This window comes from Cebidichthys violaceus, unplaced genomic scaffold (assembly GCF_023349555.1).
Source record: "Cebidichthys violaceus isolate CVI_PGR_0920_01 unplaced genomic scaffold, fCebVio1.0.p SCAF_1, whole genome shotgun sequence".
In the NCBI taxonomy this organism is placed as follows: Eukaryota; Metazoa; Chordata; class Actinopteri; order Perciformes; family Stichaeidae; genus Cebidichthys; species Cebidichthys violaceus.
This window is the reverse complement of record NW_027176262.1, coordinates 13711405-13728498: the sequence shown is the minus strand read 5'-3', so window position 1 is coordinate 13728498 and position 17094 is coordinate 13711405. Positions and strand designations below refer to the sequence as shown.

The 17094-nt window shown below is 43.2% G+C and overlaps 1 protein-coding gene across 3 annotated transcripts in view; it reads right to left on the bottom strand.

Moving 5' to 3' along the window:
• Positions 1-12463, bottom strand: part of cux1b (cut-like homeobox 1b) — a 60038-nt gene extending 47575 nt beyond the window's left edge. For 2 of the 3 annotated variants that reach the window (XM_068711631.1, XM_068711625.1), the window contains exon 1: positions 12361-12458. In XM_068711631.1, the coding sequence (XP_068567732.1) occupies positions 12361-12423 (63 nt within the window). In that variant the 5' untranslated portion in view covers positions 12424-12458. Of the gene's footprint in view, positions 1-12360 lie in introns of all 3 variants that reach the window. The other variant, XM_068711618.1, reaches the window with a different exon arrangement.
• Between the last annotated feature and the right edge of the window lie 4631 nt (positions 12464-17094).

Here is a 17094-nt window from a genome sequence, read left to right as displayed (position 1 = left end):
CCTTCCACTCGTCTGCAGGCGGAGAGAGGCCTTCTATCTCGCTAATTCGCTCTAATTACTCTAATGAGCCACAGGTGATGATACAGTGAGACTGATTAATTAAATGGGAGGCACCAATCAGGCATGTCTGATTATGCCAATCATATCGACTACCGGCTAAATGAGATAACAGGAGACAGACGCACTGTAATTGAGGTATCAAAACTTCACGGGATTCCTTACGCCCTCACGCTCCGACGATGTCGAGACAGATAGGCTGCTGGAATGACAACAAAGTTATTGTTATGTACACAGTATGAAGTCAATCCGCAGCTGCCGTCACGGTGACCAGGAGTGCACACAAGAGGAGGGAGAGAACACCACACATGGATTTGCTTCAGATCTCGCTCTCTGTGGAATAATTGGGGCTGTAACTGCTAGAAACACTTTTGTTTACACCTAGCTTTGCAGCCACACATGCCAAGCAGTCTGCCACTACTCCTTTAGTCCAAACACAATGTAGGTTAACTGCTCCACATTCGGCGCATGTTTTACACATTAAATCTAATGGAGTACCACAGAGAGAGACGGGCAAAAACACATTAACTTCTTCTCAGGAACACTAACACCGTACTTCTCACAGAACAGGATAATGTTTCACAATAAAACTTTTCTGCATGCATTACAAAGTGAGAAGCCTTTTCTTTTTTTTCTTTTCTTTTTTTTAATGACAACATGACACAGATGTTTCAGAGATGGAAGTTTTCTGTCCCGCCAGTGCAGCCGCTAATCTTTCCTTTCATCTCCAACATGTCTGAGGCTGTTATGTGGTTGTGATAGTAAACAGTAAAAGGCGTCTGGAGAGATGTCTTATCTGAAATCTACGTGGCCTACCTCTGAAACACCCCCCCCTCTTCCTCTTCTTCTTATCCCCTCGCAGCGTGCCACCTCCTATGTGGCTGACTGTTCTGTATGCCGAACCCACTGTGTGTGGGTGGAGTCGTGGGGTCGGGCGGCTCAGTCAGGAGCGACAGCCACGCTTTGCTACAACGACACAGTACATGATCACAGATCACAGGCACGCCCCCTCAAAACACAGCGCAGTAGCAGCGCAGATAAGAGACTACAATCCCGGCTGCCTGTCTGCCTCCCTACCTTTGACATCGCGATTGCAGGGTACAGAACTTTAAATGTGCCAGCAGATGCTTTTTTTTTTCCACACAAACCACACAGGTTTTGGAGACGCAAGTCATATCCTCCTGAATCTCCGGTTTTTGCTTTTTCCTCTCACCCACTAGAGGCAAAGCCACAAAGTTTCGGTAACCGCAAGCTAAGACAATAGTTTCACTGTGACAACTGAGGTCTAAACACTTTTGTGTGTGCGCGTGTGCAACTGTGTGTGGATCTATGTTTGTGTGCCGAGCAGGTTGGGGGCGGGGGGTCAGCCCACCACTCTCTACAGTCCAACAAGACGCTCGTGGTCCCTGAGCGTTTTGCTCCTTTTTTTGAACACAGATCCATATCTACCAACAGCACAGGAGCTGTCAAGACTCACCTCACCGACGCTGACGCAAGCCTGGATCAAAAACAGGCTTTTTACACCACAGCCTCGTTTGTATTGATCCGTGTTTCTCTGCTGAGAGACCGGTTTGTTGTTTTTATCTCCCCAACATCCAAGCCTCAACTCTCCTCAAGCCCACTGAGAGCGAGTCATTATTTTTGCCCGACCTATTGTCTGACAAGAGGTTTCAGAGGCCAGGCCTAAGCCTAAATACAAATATAATGAGACTAAGATGGTTTCTGGCAAGGAGGAAGTGCAGCTCACTTGGTCTCATTTTGCACAGTTCGAATTTAGCTGGAGGCCTGTGTCACGCAGGGTGAGTTGTTTAGAGGGTGCGATGGGAGGAGAGGGGTATGGCGATGTGCTGGTGTAATGCAGTGGTGAAAGGGCAAGATTTTTCATCCCTGCGTTTACAGGGTGGAACGGCTAGGATATTGAGATCTGAGATAGGATCAGAGGGTAGTGAGCTGTTTCAGCTCCGATAAAGGCCACGCATTACAAACACACAGAGAGAGGGAGAGAGAGACAGAGAGAGAGAGAGAGAGAGAGAGAGAGAGAGAGAGAGAGAGAGAGAGAGAGAGAGAGAGAGAGAGAGACAGAGAGAGAGAGAGAACCAGAGAAAGAAGGAGAGAGTATCACACCTCTCATCCTTGAATTAATGCCTCCATTCTGCCAGGAAGCCATTCTGTGCCAGTGAGAGGAGATTGGGGAGGGGATGAGTGCACAGATATGGGACTAAAAAATGGAAACTGTGATCATGGAGAGGGGCAATAGGGATTAATCAAGTCTGGAAGAAGAGTGGGGCTCTCCGGGCCTTGTAGCACAGACACAAGCCTGGGTCCCAAGGACTCTGGCGAGCAATTGACATCGCCGTTACTGGCTTATATGACATCCAATGCACATGCAAGTAACCATGGGTGGATAATGACAGGGTCCCAGGGGCAGCCTTTAACAATGCTGTAGACATCCACACATCATCCTACACTCGTATGCCAGCTATAGTCTTTTAAAAGTCTGGGACTCTCAATAATGGAGCCGTGTTCAAAGTTGCTCCAATTTAGATTTGATCTGCTCTCAATTCGAATCTGATTTGTTGTAATTCACTTAGATTTCCATTTAAGGACTACAAGCAGCTCCATGCTATTGGCACAGTGACAGGACGGTGAAAAAGGTCTGCATCACTCGCATGTCTGTGCCTCTGGTACATTAAATCCCCGCTCTGCATGATGCCCTTTTCCACATTTTAATTTAGCCTCGTCTATCTGCTGTATCCAGTCATTTTCTAGACGCCTGATGATGACACATCAGCAGGCGTTGTGCCACAGCCTATAAAAGCAGCATGTTGACTTCTACGCATTAATCAAAAGCATGTATGAAAATGCCCCATTAGGTTAGATATAGCTGGGCTCTTTTAATGTGTCCAACACATGCTGTCACTATTTTTCTAGCATGGCCTCGCCGTCTGACTGAGTTTGACACTCATGGTCTATACGATCACCGTCAACAGAGCACGTCCCGAGGCTAAGTCTTACTCAGCCTTTATGAGTAAGAGGTTTTTTCTGCTCTGCTTGCACGACTTTTTGAGAGGAAGAGGCAGAGAAACACGGCGAGAAAAGAGAGAATGAGCATAGCTAATCCTTACAGTAATGACAGAATAATTAGCTTGCATTAGGCTATGTAATGGGTTGTAATTATATCATTTATTCTGCGTTGAGAGAATGTGATAGAAAGCCTGCACAGCGAGCGAAGAGGAATTGAGCTAAGTGGGAAGTAGGATGGAGCATGTGTAAGGGCTCAGGCTCTTTCTATTGATTGATCCCAACATCAAACGAACCACTGGAGTAATGGGAGGAGTGAAGGACAGCTAAAAGCTATTTGGAGCCTCCGCTGCATAAAAGACTTGACCTGTTCCACGCAGCCTACATATCAAAACCATCAAACAGCAATCAATAGACCAGAGCGGTCAACTCAACAAACCGTCACCCTACTAAAACATCAAAAAACACCCGGCCCAAGCGTCAGATGATAGGCTACACTCAGCTTATCCATTACCATCAGATAAAGAGGAGATAAAACACAGAGCCTAATCCTTTCATGTGTCGTGACAGCCACAGCAGCCTCCGAGGCATTCCTTCAGTCTGGCTCTCAAATAGTTTTATGGCGGAAGGCAGCCATTCAGTCAGCCAGCCAGCCAAGTCAGGGTCTGTTCTGGTCTGTTTGTCTTATTTCACAGTTTACACGCTGTTTTATAGGTAGTTATTATGGTCACCATGGTGATGCCATACGTTTTTATGGTTTTTTTGGTCTGAGGGCAGAGAGTGTAATAAACGAAGAAAAAAACACACACACACACACACACACACACACACACACACACACACACGAAAACAAAGACTCACAAAACACGCTCCTGCTGTGGAAAGGTCTCCTGTCCCTCCCTTCCTCACTTCTTCCTTCCCTCCCTCACTCTTTATCAGTCTCACCAAATGCCTATCTTCCTACTCTGTGCTTCATGTGAAACACGGACAGGCTAACGTACAATTGTCCTCTCTCATTCCACATCTGGAGCTGATCAGAGGGCCTCCTGGAAGTTGAGGCCTCTGGGCCTATTAATAACCATACCGCTGAACTCCGGGTCAGACAGCAGTCAGCGGATGAGCCTGTGTCTACTAAACACATATTCCCTCCCCCCCCCCTTCCCTCCTTCCCTCAAGAAGACAACTCTCACTTTTTAAAAATGAAACGGCAGGCTACAGAGTTTAACACTATACATCCAGTTTAACGCTTTTAAAATTACAGACACTCAAGCAGGAGCTTAACATGTATTCACAAAGACTAAAGTTTGAAACGTCTGACCTCGCATTTTGTCATCCTTTAAAAATAAAACAAATACATAAGTATGGGGGAAACAGCTTGGGCATATTGTGAGGTCATTTTCTCCCTTCTTGAGTTGTTTTTTCTCTTTCTTTCCACGTCCAAACAAGTTCAAGTTCAAGGAGCCTAAACCCGTTAAAGGCAAGACAGATGGTCAAGTCCTCATCTGTTAGCTCTGAAAGGTTAGACTAGTCAGACAGCCCAGGTCACACTGACCTGACCTCTGAACCCAGGCTCCAGTCCGACAGCTGCTGAGGTCACATGTCAGGCAAAGGTTACGGTATCATCTGAGGACATCCAATGAATTTAACAGATACAGGACTGTCACGTTTTTTTTATAGAATTTACCATGTTCTGGTAGACGCAGACCAGTCCTACGTTTAGCAATCTTGCATCAGGCAAAAAAACATTGATCCCCAATACAATTTAACATCAAGGAATACATTTTGGTTCAATACACCTAAATAAGACAGAAGGTCTTTCCTTAAATGATTACACCTCAGAGAGTACACTTCCTCCACTCAGTTCATCTGACTGGGCAAAGTTCGGCAACCTACGACGTAAAACTAAAGAATATCTTACTGAACGCAGAGAGCAGTTTGTTAAGCATAAACCAACTGCGTCCGACTGTACACACCTGTGAATACAGGGTAGTTGAATCATCATAATCGGTGGTAGTTTTCTGCTGAGCCCAGCCAGCAGTCTGTGTTATTTTTAGAGGGCTGACACAGAAGCAGGCCGTCCATTTACTCTGTGAGCTGGCAGCAGAAACCACCACAGCTCTGGTGGTTTTAAAACTACCAAAATGGGAACGAGCTCAACATAAACACTGCAAAGGTGTGGACACTTACGGAAACAAACTCAGCTCAGATTCAGAGCCATTACAATTCCAGTACTTTGACATTAGGGCGCCTTACAACACAAGATGGTGTGTGTGAAAATGACAAATCCACACACATTAAACCATCAAACTTATCGTTATAACAACTACTAGGCTTATATTAACGGAAAAATGGCAACAGGACAAATTTAACCGCCTACCGAGAAATAGAAGGATGGATTGTGACAGTTTCCCTTAATTCAAAGCTAAATGAGGGGATTAAACAATAAACTGCTCATCTATAATTGTTCACACAGAACCCTGAAATTCCTGCGGTAGCAAAATAAAAACTCCGTTGGGAAAAGAGAGAGAGGGGTAACAGAAATTGGAGTGAGAAGAGAGGCTAAAGGTTGAAGGCTGTTCCCATCTGACGTGACTGATGGGTTGGGCCTGAAGGCCGGCTATGGATCCCGCAACTGAAGCCATGATTGACATTGAAAATTACACAGAGTGAGCTATTAGCAGATAGCAGGCCATATCATAATTCAATCCCTACACCGTCAAAGTGCACCAATATCATAATTCAATGCCAAGAACCATTAGCCTCCAGCACACCAATATCATAATTCAATCCTGAGGCCATCAGCGCTTGCCAATATCATAATTCAATACTCGGGCCATTAGGACACAGCAATGGGCCTATTAGAATTCAATACCTATGGTCAATGATCTAACAGGACACGGATACTGGAATCATAGGTTCGCGTGGGATGAGGTCTACGCATCGGGCCTTATTTAGCCCAGACTCCTTGATAACCAACACTAAAATTAGGGAGGGCAACTGGCTCACCAATAGCTTGGCCACAGACGCTGAAGGCCACAGTGTGTTCGCTACAGAAACACATTTCAGCCGGCTTATGCGGAGGGACACGTTTGAACAAAATGAAGCTCTGCATTAGCTTCAAACTCAGCAGAGCGCTCAGCCAAACCCGTCAAAAAGGCTCCGAACACTGGCTCCCAGTGTGTGACCGTCTGCAGGTGGTCTAAATTATCACATTGTGGTACCTTGTGCAAATGGGACTCCATTTCGTTTTCTGGTCCATTGCCTCTGTTTATGTTTCCATGTTAACATCTTGTTTAGCTCCCCCCAAAAAACACTGCAAATCTCGTCCCAGGCTCGACTTGCTGGGTCATCAGAAATCTGCACCTTAACAACCAATCAAAATGGTTTTTTAAAAAGCTCAGATTTCCTTGGCTGCTTCAAGTCAATTTTTCACCAGAGTTGTCATTATTCAAAGTTATTCTCACCACACATTTCTTAGGTTTCCTCTCTTAACTCTAATCCTCATGTACTGCGTGTGAGAAATGACTCTGGAGTGTGGAAAATACAGGAGAGAATGATGTATTACTGAAAAATTAAATAAATTACTCGAATGACAGAAGATTAATCGGCAACTATTTTTACAATTGATTGAGCTGTTTTTCTAGTAAAAACAAGTCAATGGGTTCCAACTCCTCAGTTGTGCATTTCTGCGTTTTATATCTTTGTAAACTGAATATCTTTTGGTTTTAGGAGACAATTATTCAATTATTGAGAAGATAATCTGCAGATTAATCAATAATAAAAACTCTCTTCAGTTGCAGCTCTAATAATGGATAGCTGCAGCCTAACTTTATTACACCGTGTGACCAATAAAGTTCAATTATTTGTAGATCACATACCTATGAAAACCAACACTTATTGACTATTTAATAAAAAGCTGGCATTTTTAAACTAGAGCACCTTGATGGAGGTGAGATAGCAGAAAACATGTGGCAGACGGGCAAAAAGATAAGAACAAAAGCGACAAGAAAAGAGTGTTAGTGTGTGTTTTATTGCTCGTATGAGACTGGATCTAAGCCCACTTCTTCCTTTACCAACCAACTATAGACAACAACAGACATCTTTTCCCCCTTTGGAATAAAAGATTTTGGTTTACTGAAAATCGCAGGCTTAGTATTACAAGATGAACAATAGACTACACGAGATTAGATTGGCCTCGGAGACACGGTTTCAAGTGTCCGCTTGAGTTTTAAATAAAGTGGGCATTATCCTCAAAACGTACAAGTGGAAACAGCCGTATGCTCCGACGTGAGCCTGAAGAGAAGTGTCCAGTCACTGAAGGCCAAGCTCTCTCTACTGGAATACAGATCAGCAGAATAATGGATGCTTCTGTCACGAGATACGTTGAAACTCTATGATGCCGTAGGTGAGAGAGACTCCAAGTGGGTCTGTAAATAATGCCTGCCACTTGAAAATAGGTCTCTGGAAACGGCCCCTTGTGCTCTTGTTACTGATTGTTGGAGGGGGGGGGGGGGGGGGGGGGGGGCCTCTCTAGTCAGCGTGCAGCATTTCTTCTTCTTCTTCTTTATTGGCATACCGCTACCTTCCTGTATCGGCGTCTGCAGATGATGCACTTGATTCATTAAAAGCAATTTGGCTTTGAATCATCAGCCGATAATTTAAAATCGGGTATAATTTCTTTATCGGAATAATTATCATTATTGGGCGATAATTTATCGTGCCCGATGTATAGATCTCAAACTTGTATGGCTTCTTCATAGGGATTAACTTGTGTACTCAAACTGAAAAGTATCTCAATATGTTTCAGAGTAGCAGACAAAGTTAAAAAGTTCGGGCAAAGCAGTGTAGCAAAAGGCAGATGCAGGTATTTCACATTCGCTGTAGGCCCTTCTTATATATTGTGATGTCTACGATCGGCCGGTGAAGGAACTGCAAATTAAATTTGCCTCGAAGTCTGTGGTGAGATCTGTTGTGAGGATTGGTTTCATAGTGTAAGAACACATTAAAGTCAACGAACAGTAACTCTACTGTCTTTTAGGTTGGTCGAGCCTTTTCAGGCCTATTTCAGTATATAATATCTGCATTATTAAAGTATTTTTAATTTACGAATAAAATAAAAACAAAGAAAACTGTCTTATACCCTTAATTATAAGGGAGTTCTACTAAAGGGACGAAATTATTATTTATTTGCATTTCATATTAACATCCCGACCATCGTAACTACAGGTGGTTCAAATGAAACACCGCATGTTAAATGTTTCAGTGCTGCCGAATCTAAAATTACAAATTGTGGAAACAAAAACACATTGATGTGATATTTATATCCTGAGCAGAGACCTCCACACCTTCAGGTTTTATAAGGAAACGAGTCCTTTTTCACACACTTTCACAAAAAGCCTGCATTAAGAGCTGCTGACTCCACCTGTTTGGATAGCCCTATTTTTAGACTTCTGTTAAGTGCTTTTTATCTTTTCTTCAAACATCGGATGACATTGGTCAAAATATATTTTACAATGCAGGGGAAAAATGTTTTAATGAAATATTCTGGTTAACTCAAGAGAGTAAAACGCATTTACTTTTTTTTTTTTTCTTAAATCAGATAAACTGCGTGTAGTGTAGGCACTCCTAAAAGCAGAGAGAGGGCGAGGAAACTGAGCCCCGAGTGTGACGTACAATAAATCGCTGAGGAATTGGGGAGTAGGGGGCCTCCAGAGAGAATTAGCCACCGATAAGGTAGATGAAGAAAAGTTTCTTCTTCTTCTTTTTTTCCACATTCCTCTCAGTCGTATGAAAGCTCGTCGTCCATGAGGATACACTGGGACGTCTTAGAAAGTGGGATGACATAGCCCTGACCAAAGTAGACCGAGGGCAGACCAAAAGACCTGACATGCACTCGTCCCGTACTCTGACTCATGCTTAGTCGCTCACCACCCACCGACACACAGTGAAACCTCAGTCCCAATGCCAGGTTTTGTCACCGGGCAGAGAAGCGGTTGGCTACAGTAAAAGCATGACGTGATGCCCCTTCCTCTGTGCTCCCCCAGCCTGTGCAGCAACAGAGGGGTAAAAATATCCCACCAGTGAGTTCAGACAACCAGCTCATAAATTAACACTAAAACTCCTCCAGACAACAGCGGGCAAGTCGCTGAGAGATTTAAACCACTCAGGTTGCCACTGACCACAGCTCTGGGCTCAGCTTACAAAAAAAAAAAAAAAAAAAAAAAAAACCTTTTCCTAAATTTGCCCATTAAGGAGGTGGTGAATAAGAACGACGTCTAGATCCATTTTCACATAAGTCACCATTTAGCTGTATACTAACAGAGTGAAGTATTTTTCAAAATGGCTCTAGGGTGCTTTGTTCCAGGAAATGTTATGAGGTGAGATGTAGGCTATTAGGCCTAAATTGGAAATTGTGTACAGCAGAAAGGTCTGTTCTTAATTTCCAGAGTTTACACAGAAAAATATAAAATATAGGCTAGGTTTAGGCTCAGCTATTCGCTCATATCTTTTAAAAAGCCGGCCTGTAATGAAGCGCAATCTCTCAAGTAGAAACACAATGTTCCAGCAAACTGCTTGACTGGGTCAAAAAAAAAAAAAAAAGAAAAAGAGGAAAAAACAACGGGAGAGAAGAGTGATGATCCCCTCTAAAGAAACTCAACTCTGTAATGGACGGACAGGGATTACAGACGTTAAAACCTCCTCCATCTGTAATTCACTGTCACCCTGCCATCATCTCTTGAATCGCTGATCCATTTTGCAAGTGTGTGAGACCTTGCTAAAAGCATCACTGTTGCACCCATTTGTGTTTGTAGTGGTGTGTGTGTGTGTGTGTGTGTGTGTGTGTGTGTGTGTGTGTGTGTGTGTGTGTGTGTGTGTGTGTGTGTGTGTGTGTGTGTGGAGAGGGGGGGGCATGCAGAAAAGACAAGTTAACAGCTCGCTGTGCTGTTCAAAGCATTCTCTGTCCTGTAACAACCACCTAGCTAGTTTCTCACACAGGGATTGGGACTCGCTGATCAAATAGGATTTTAATGAACATCAGCAGTCGGAGCCTGAGGAGTCGACGCTATGATGGCTCAAAGCTACAGACATCTAGGTTGGGTTGGATTTTCATCATCAAACGGAACAAAAAAAAAAAAAAAAAAGGGAAAACATTACTTCGCTGGTGCTTCGCCGCCGCCGCCGCCACCACCCCCCGACAAAAAAAGACTGAATTCTACACTGTCCATTGGATCACAAGGAGGAAGCAAACAAGAAAGCAATTGGCTGACAAGGCCATGTGTGTGTAGATCATGATCATATCATACTAACCCGGCATTATCCTCAGAAAACAGATAAGAAAAACCGGTTCTTCTCTGAAGGCTTTCCTCTAGGAGCCTCTCAGTGGGAGGGAGAGTAAATAAGATGTCATCAATAATAGACAGTGAATGTTCTGAGCAGTTCTGTGTGTGCGTGCGCGCACACGCGCACACACACACACACACGCACACACACACACACACACACCGACTGATTCCTATCCTGCAGACAGGCCTGCCAACCGCCAGGCTTTTTGCACACGCTCAGATTCACTGTCCTGACTAATCGCTTGTGATAGGGGCCTTTGCCATAATTACCCAGGGCCTTATCACAAACTTATGCGATGCATTTTTCATGTCCTGGCTGCTGGCAGTGCCTTCACTGTCCGTGCTGGCAGTCAATCCACAAAAAAGACCGATCTCAGACAAATTCTCACACACACACACACACACACACACACACACACACACACACACACACAGTTCAGACGGGGCGAAATGGGTGAAAGCAGGGTGAAGGGCCAAAGAAGAGAGAGAGGGGGAAAAAAAATTAAAAAGGAGGGGAGGGGTGAGGGAGAGGAAGATTGGGGGCTGGGGGTGTGAGATAGATTGTGAGCAAAGAAAAGAGAAAGCAGTCGCAATTTTTTTAATTTTATTTTTTACATAATGCATGAACAAGGGGGCACGAGTAGGAGGACCAACCAGGATCAAATAAATAGGAGAAGTGAAGCCTTGATGATGTGGCATAAGTGCAACACAATGCCCGCTGGGAAGACTTGTTCACTGTCCTTTTGTCTCCACAGTCATAGGGGCATCATGACCTAAATAAAAGTTTAAATCCCAAGCCTGTGCCATGTACAAAATCATGTATGAACAATTGAGGCCAGCCTACATTAATGCAATCTTATGTTAATGACGACGTCGACTGGGGCACTAATATTCATAATTTGTGATTTGAAATTCAGCAATGCACGTTAAATGCCACGGGAGAAACACAACAGTGCCATTGTCTACATGTCTTGTGATAGGTCAAACACGCTCTAATATACACTGGCCATATTCACACACACTGAATAGGCCCAAATATTTCCCTCATATCCTCCACTGTGCCGTGGATCTCCTCTCGTGCACGCCGAGATTAGTGGCGTGCGCGTGAGGCTGGGACATTTCTGGAGTTCATCATAATCAACAAGGTCACGCTCTTTCATATTTCTGCTATCATTGTGTATTTAATTGCATCGCGTCAACAAAACACTGTCCCGTCCCGTCCACTTCCACAGACGTGGCAATGTCTGTGTAAAAAAAAAAAAAAAAAAGCCTCACAGTGTATAATTGCAGTCAGGGGAAACCGAGAGAAAAACACGGCCGAGTTGATCTATATTGAACCATAATCACGGACACGACTTCAATATAAACTGCTCCGAAACCGTTAGCCGATAAGGTTTCCAATGTTTTCATTCGCGTCCAACTAAACTTACTATTTTGAGAGAAAAAGGCAGAAAAACACACGCAAAGCGGCTCCGTGCGTGTGTGTCTGAGCTGCTCCACGGTCGGTGTCACCACAGCGCCACCGTATAATGAGTCGCACTTATTTTTTCCCCCAAATTATCCAACCTTCCAGCGGCTAAGCGTCGGGCTAACTACGGCTACTCGCTCCGGTAAAAGTTGAAGAACACGCAATAAAAGGTAGCCAACCCAGAGCTTCTCGCCAAAGCCCCGCCGTTTTGTTTTTATTTCGGCGCATCCCCGCGGCGTCGCCCCGGCTTTGCCCAGTTGCAGTGTCCGATCGATGTTGAATTGAACAAAGAGGATCAATTTCTGATCAGCGAGAGAGCCACTTTCATCAATGTGAGGAAGAGGTCTTGAATTCTCTTCCGAAACACCTACGAGACGACCGCGGAAAAAAACACGAAACACAGCGACCGAAGGAAGACGAGACAGCCGAAGAGAAGAGAGCATAGGCGAGTTAAACGGAGGTTGAACTGACCTGTAGTTGTTGTAAGTCAAAGCGCTTCCAATATTGAAACATCGATCCTGCATTGGCCGCCATCTTGAGACATATTGAAACAGGAATGAGATGCTGATAGAGAGCGCGGGGGTTGGAGTTCAGTGGAGAGGACCGGGCGGCCGGAACACCCGGACCGGATCACTCCCACTGCTCCGCCGCGTAACAGCTGGTGTACGGAACGGAGTCGGCTCACAGGAGTGTTGCCTTAATAACGCCATTATAATTGCTTAAATAGCTTTTTATCAACATCCAGATATTACAGGTAAATACGCGAATTGGCATTAAATTGCTCTTCATGTTATTTACCTTGAAACACAGGAAACTGTGAGCGCCAGGCGAGTCCACGTTGGATGTTGTAGTTTGTGTGATCTCTATGCTTTATGGAGAGCAAAGATCATACAAAAATAATGCCAGGAGGCTACTCGGAAGCCATATCTAAAAAGAAAAAAAGAAAAAGAAAAATCCCACCAGGAGAGCATTCAGGAGCAATGTGTCCTCTGAGCTGTGTGGAGTTGTGCAAGGAGATAATGTAGACCGACATGTAATCATTGCTCCTCCAAAAGCTGCATGGCTGTCAGATTTAGAAATAAAAAGTCTATTGTGAGGATTCCTTTTGGACACAGGCTCAAACTAACTGCTAATTTACACCAGTCAATTTTCTGTTACAGCTGCATTAATCATAATTAAAAAAAAACAAAGAAAACTTGAATTTAATTCATGAATACTACATCGTATTTGTTGTTGTGTTGAGTAATCCCAGTGAAAGGTTTTTTGTTTTGTTCCATTAAGGATGTGTGTGAAGGGCAATTGCAATAGAAATGTAAAACAAATATATATAGAAATGTAAATCATTGATTAGGACTGCTGGAAATATAAGCTGGGCTAAAAGTATTTGTAATTTCTTCAAACAAAACATTCAACTTTAATCAATAACACAAATGAACCACGATGACCTAAGTTTCATGATAGTGTATTCATGTTATTCCTTATTAACACAATGCATCTAGTGCACACACTCAGCATTTAGGACAAAGCAGGGCTGCTGAGAACCTGCTGAACTTGTCCATTAAAGGAGTAGTAAAAGACGGAGTGGAATTATTTTCAAGTTCATGCTCTTCTCAATTCACTATAATATGAATATGAAAATAAGCCTGGTATACTCCTTAAAGGCATTCTTTTGCTACATATATATTAATCAGATTAGTTAATCAACTAAGATTGTTGTGTTGTTAATCCAGTCAAGTCCTTGCCACAGCAGGGCAGCCCAGTGGTTAGTGTCAGTACGCATACATCTCTGTTGTTGAAGTGACCTTGAGCAACACACACTGATCCCTGGCTGCTCCCGAGGCGTCACCGCTGCTGACCATGTCCTCTGACCCCCCCGAAGCTTGTGGATGTACAAAGAATTTCTAATTACACTGTATGTCTGTATGGAGTGCCCTAAATTCCTGCGTCAAACTGTGCCGTTTGAGCACCTTCAAACACACCACGCCTCAGCTGCAGCCTCCGGTTGCTCTGTAAACCGGAGTCGAGCTGCTCAAGTTTATCAGGGCAACACATCTGTTTTTGCAAGTTGTTTTTTTTATTTTTAGCATTTTGTGGGTTCTCAAATGTGACTTGTGAGTGTGTTGTGGGGCCTTGGCTGTGTGGAAAAAAAAATCAACGCCTGCATTCACGCTTTGGAGGGGTTTTTTTCTCTTTCTTTAATGCTCAAAAGGGTACAGCTTTCTTAAATAAATATTTTATGTCGTTAATTTTTTCTCAACAATCATTTTTATTTCTTTACAGTCATTGCACTTTAATTACATTCACTATAAATAACACAAGAATTTGCCATAGATAATCACGGCTCTTTCCCTGCACTTGTGTGAATACAAAGGTGGGCATTTTTGTGCTTTGAACGAGCTCGACTTTCAGGTCATTACTTGATTTGATTTGAAGCCGTTTGTGTCTCCCTCCTTCAGCAGCATGAATGGTGCTCAGTGCTCAACTGACGCGTCGCCTCAATGGCTTTTGCCTTATTTCATACTTCATTTATAGACACGTTAAAGCAAATTAAAGACTGGCCATAACACCCAGTCACATGTCTTTAATACAATGTACTGAATTGCTCTTATATAACATAGCAAGAGCTGCTTTAAAGGAGTTACTATCATTTCTTTATCATGATTCTCGATAAAAAAAATATGAGCAACTGGTCTGCATTATGAGATACATAATGAATACTTTTCAGACAAAATACTGCATATGAACCCATACATCCTGTGCTGAATCCTCTCATTTTTTCCCTTTCCGTCATGTTAATCAGTGTTTCCTTGGCTGGGTCAACATGACTTGTGATGCTACCTATCATTAAGCCAAACTAGAAATACAGGTCTGAGATAATCCCTACAGGCTCAGTAGCATTGCAGTGTGTCCATTATTTGTATAGACTTACCCTACTATCACACAAAGAAAACACACAACGAAAAGGAACAAAATCTATTTTTATGGGGCTGATATTACCTTGAAATGAAAAGTATTTTTGACTGACTTTTAACTTTATTCTTTGGCTAACATAATGATGAAATGGTTTAAATACTGTCAGGGGATAGTTTCTCTATTTGTGCTATTTATTGTGTCATGCACATACAAGTGCACAGCCCACAAGACACCAAAAACACTGCTGGTGAAACAAGAATATAACTTCTTCCATTAATATTACACTGCAAACAAAGAAAGAATATTCCCCTTTTTAAAACACTTCACATTGTTTTTATAATCGTCCGTCCAACATAAATCATCAGAAATTAAAAGACATTGCACTCAAAAGTGCAGCCTTAAAATTCATCCTACAATGAAACGTAAAACACCTTAAGGACAAAACATTTTCTCCTCAGGGACACCATTGAATATGTCTGTTTCTATAATGTGACCTGAGATCTTTGACCTTTAGCTTAATTCTGCTTCACATTCGACTACCAGTGATATCGGTATGTTTGTACATACATAGTAAAGTTATCATTTTATTTTATAAAATTATCTAAATACAGATTTCATTGTGAACATTACAAATCAGTTGATTTTGCACTGCCAGGCGCTCTTCTCAAACTCTCAGAATTTCAGCCATGTCTTCATAAGGATTTGACAGAAGCTTCACTCGGCTCTGGATTACTTTGAAGCAGTAGGGGGTACACGGTGTTAGTCAGAACAGGTAAGAGTCAGAGTTATCAATCCACCTACAAATTATCATGTTCCTGCTACAGACGCTCATGCACGTCTGGCATGAATGACTTGAGAGGGGGTTTTTTCCCCTCGCTTGTCTTTTTATTACATTTTATGTTAAAATTAGAGAGCAGGGTTAAAAAAACAGCCTAAATTGTTCTTGACAAGGACAGCAGCAGGAACATGTTGATGCCCACAGATTTAGCCTCTGAAAAGCCTCATCAGTTCATGTATGTTTGGTTAAAGTTTAAACACAAAGAAGTAAACACATTTTTTGTGTCGGTGCCATTATACAACTCGATCCAATATTGTCGACGGTGCTACAGGGTAGAAAATAAAACAGCCATTCTGTCCTTTAGCTTTCCCACTTTTTCTGTTTGTGTCGCTTCTCCTCCTGCTCATTGACTCTGCCTGCAAGGTGCTTTTAGCGGGGCCCTGTGTGGCCGGGTTAGAGACGGATGCATGGCCCTTGGGAGCTGCAGGCAGAGAGCAACACTGATCATGTCAGACAGGCTGGGGAGGCTGCATAAGATCATCATCACCCAGCAGTGGAGTGAATCGCCGCGGTGGCACTTTCACACAACCTCTGACCTGTGGGGTAACCTCCGAGGTCATGATCACGGTCAGGGGTCAGCAAGGGCCTCTGTGATCGGGGAGCTTGCAGGCCCCTCCTTCTGCTTCCTCCTCTCTCTCTCTTTGCCTCTACTTCTATCTGTTTGTCTATCGCTCATGCTCCCTTTCTCTGGCCGGGACCAATTGAGACATCCCATCCCCTGGGAGAGCAGAGAGGAAAGCAAGAGAAAATCAATAGGGAAGATGAGTGAAGACCTGGGGGTCCCATCAAAAAACTGAATGCTTCACTATGAGCTGGTATGATTCACACAAACACATACCAATACACAGTGGTAGTACCTCTGACAAACAGGAAGGTAGGAGTAAACAAGGGCTTGGAGAATTTACAAAGCTAGAGAAAAAGTGTAATGTTTTTTTACCTATAATACCACTAAAAGGTGAAGTTTCACCCCCTATTCCTTTTAAGATGGCTGACACTGTTCATATAAAATGACCCGAGATGTCCCACATGTGGCCGCTTTTTGCAGTGACGTTCGAACCGAGAAAGACGAGATATTGATCACTCCATGGAGACTCAAGGTATGCAAAAACAAATAAAAGAAAGTTATTTTCTAGTAAGGGAGATGCGGAAAAAATGGAGCACATAAATGCCAAGCTTTCTGCGTGACGCTGGCTGTACTTTGAGCGGAACAAAATGTCTCCATATCACCAATCAGTGCAACTTTAATTATAGCACATTTCCAGCAACATTCGCTTGGTTTTGTGCTGACTAAAAAACGATTTGAATAAACAAAACTGAAAGAAGACAAACAAAACTCATTCCCATGTGTCACTTTCCCGACCTCAGCCACCTCTGCTATTTCTGTAGAAAGACATACATGTGTGTGTAATGCTTGAGCCTCACCATGTCTCCATAACTTATGAGGTTGCTGCGTT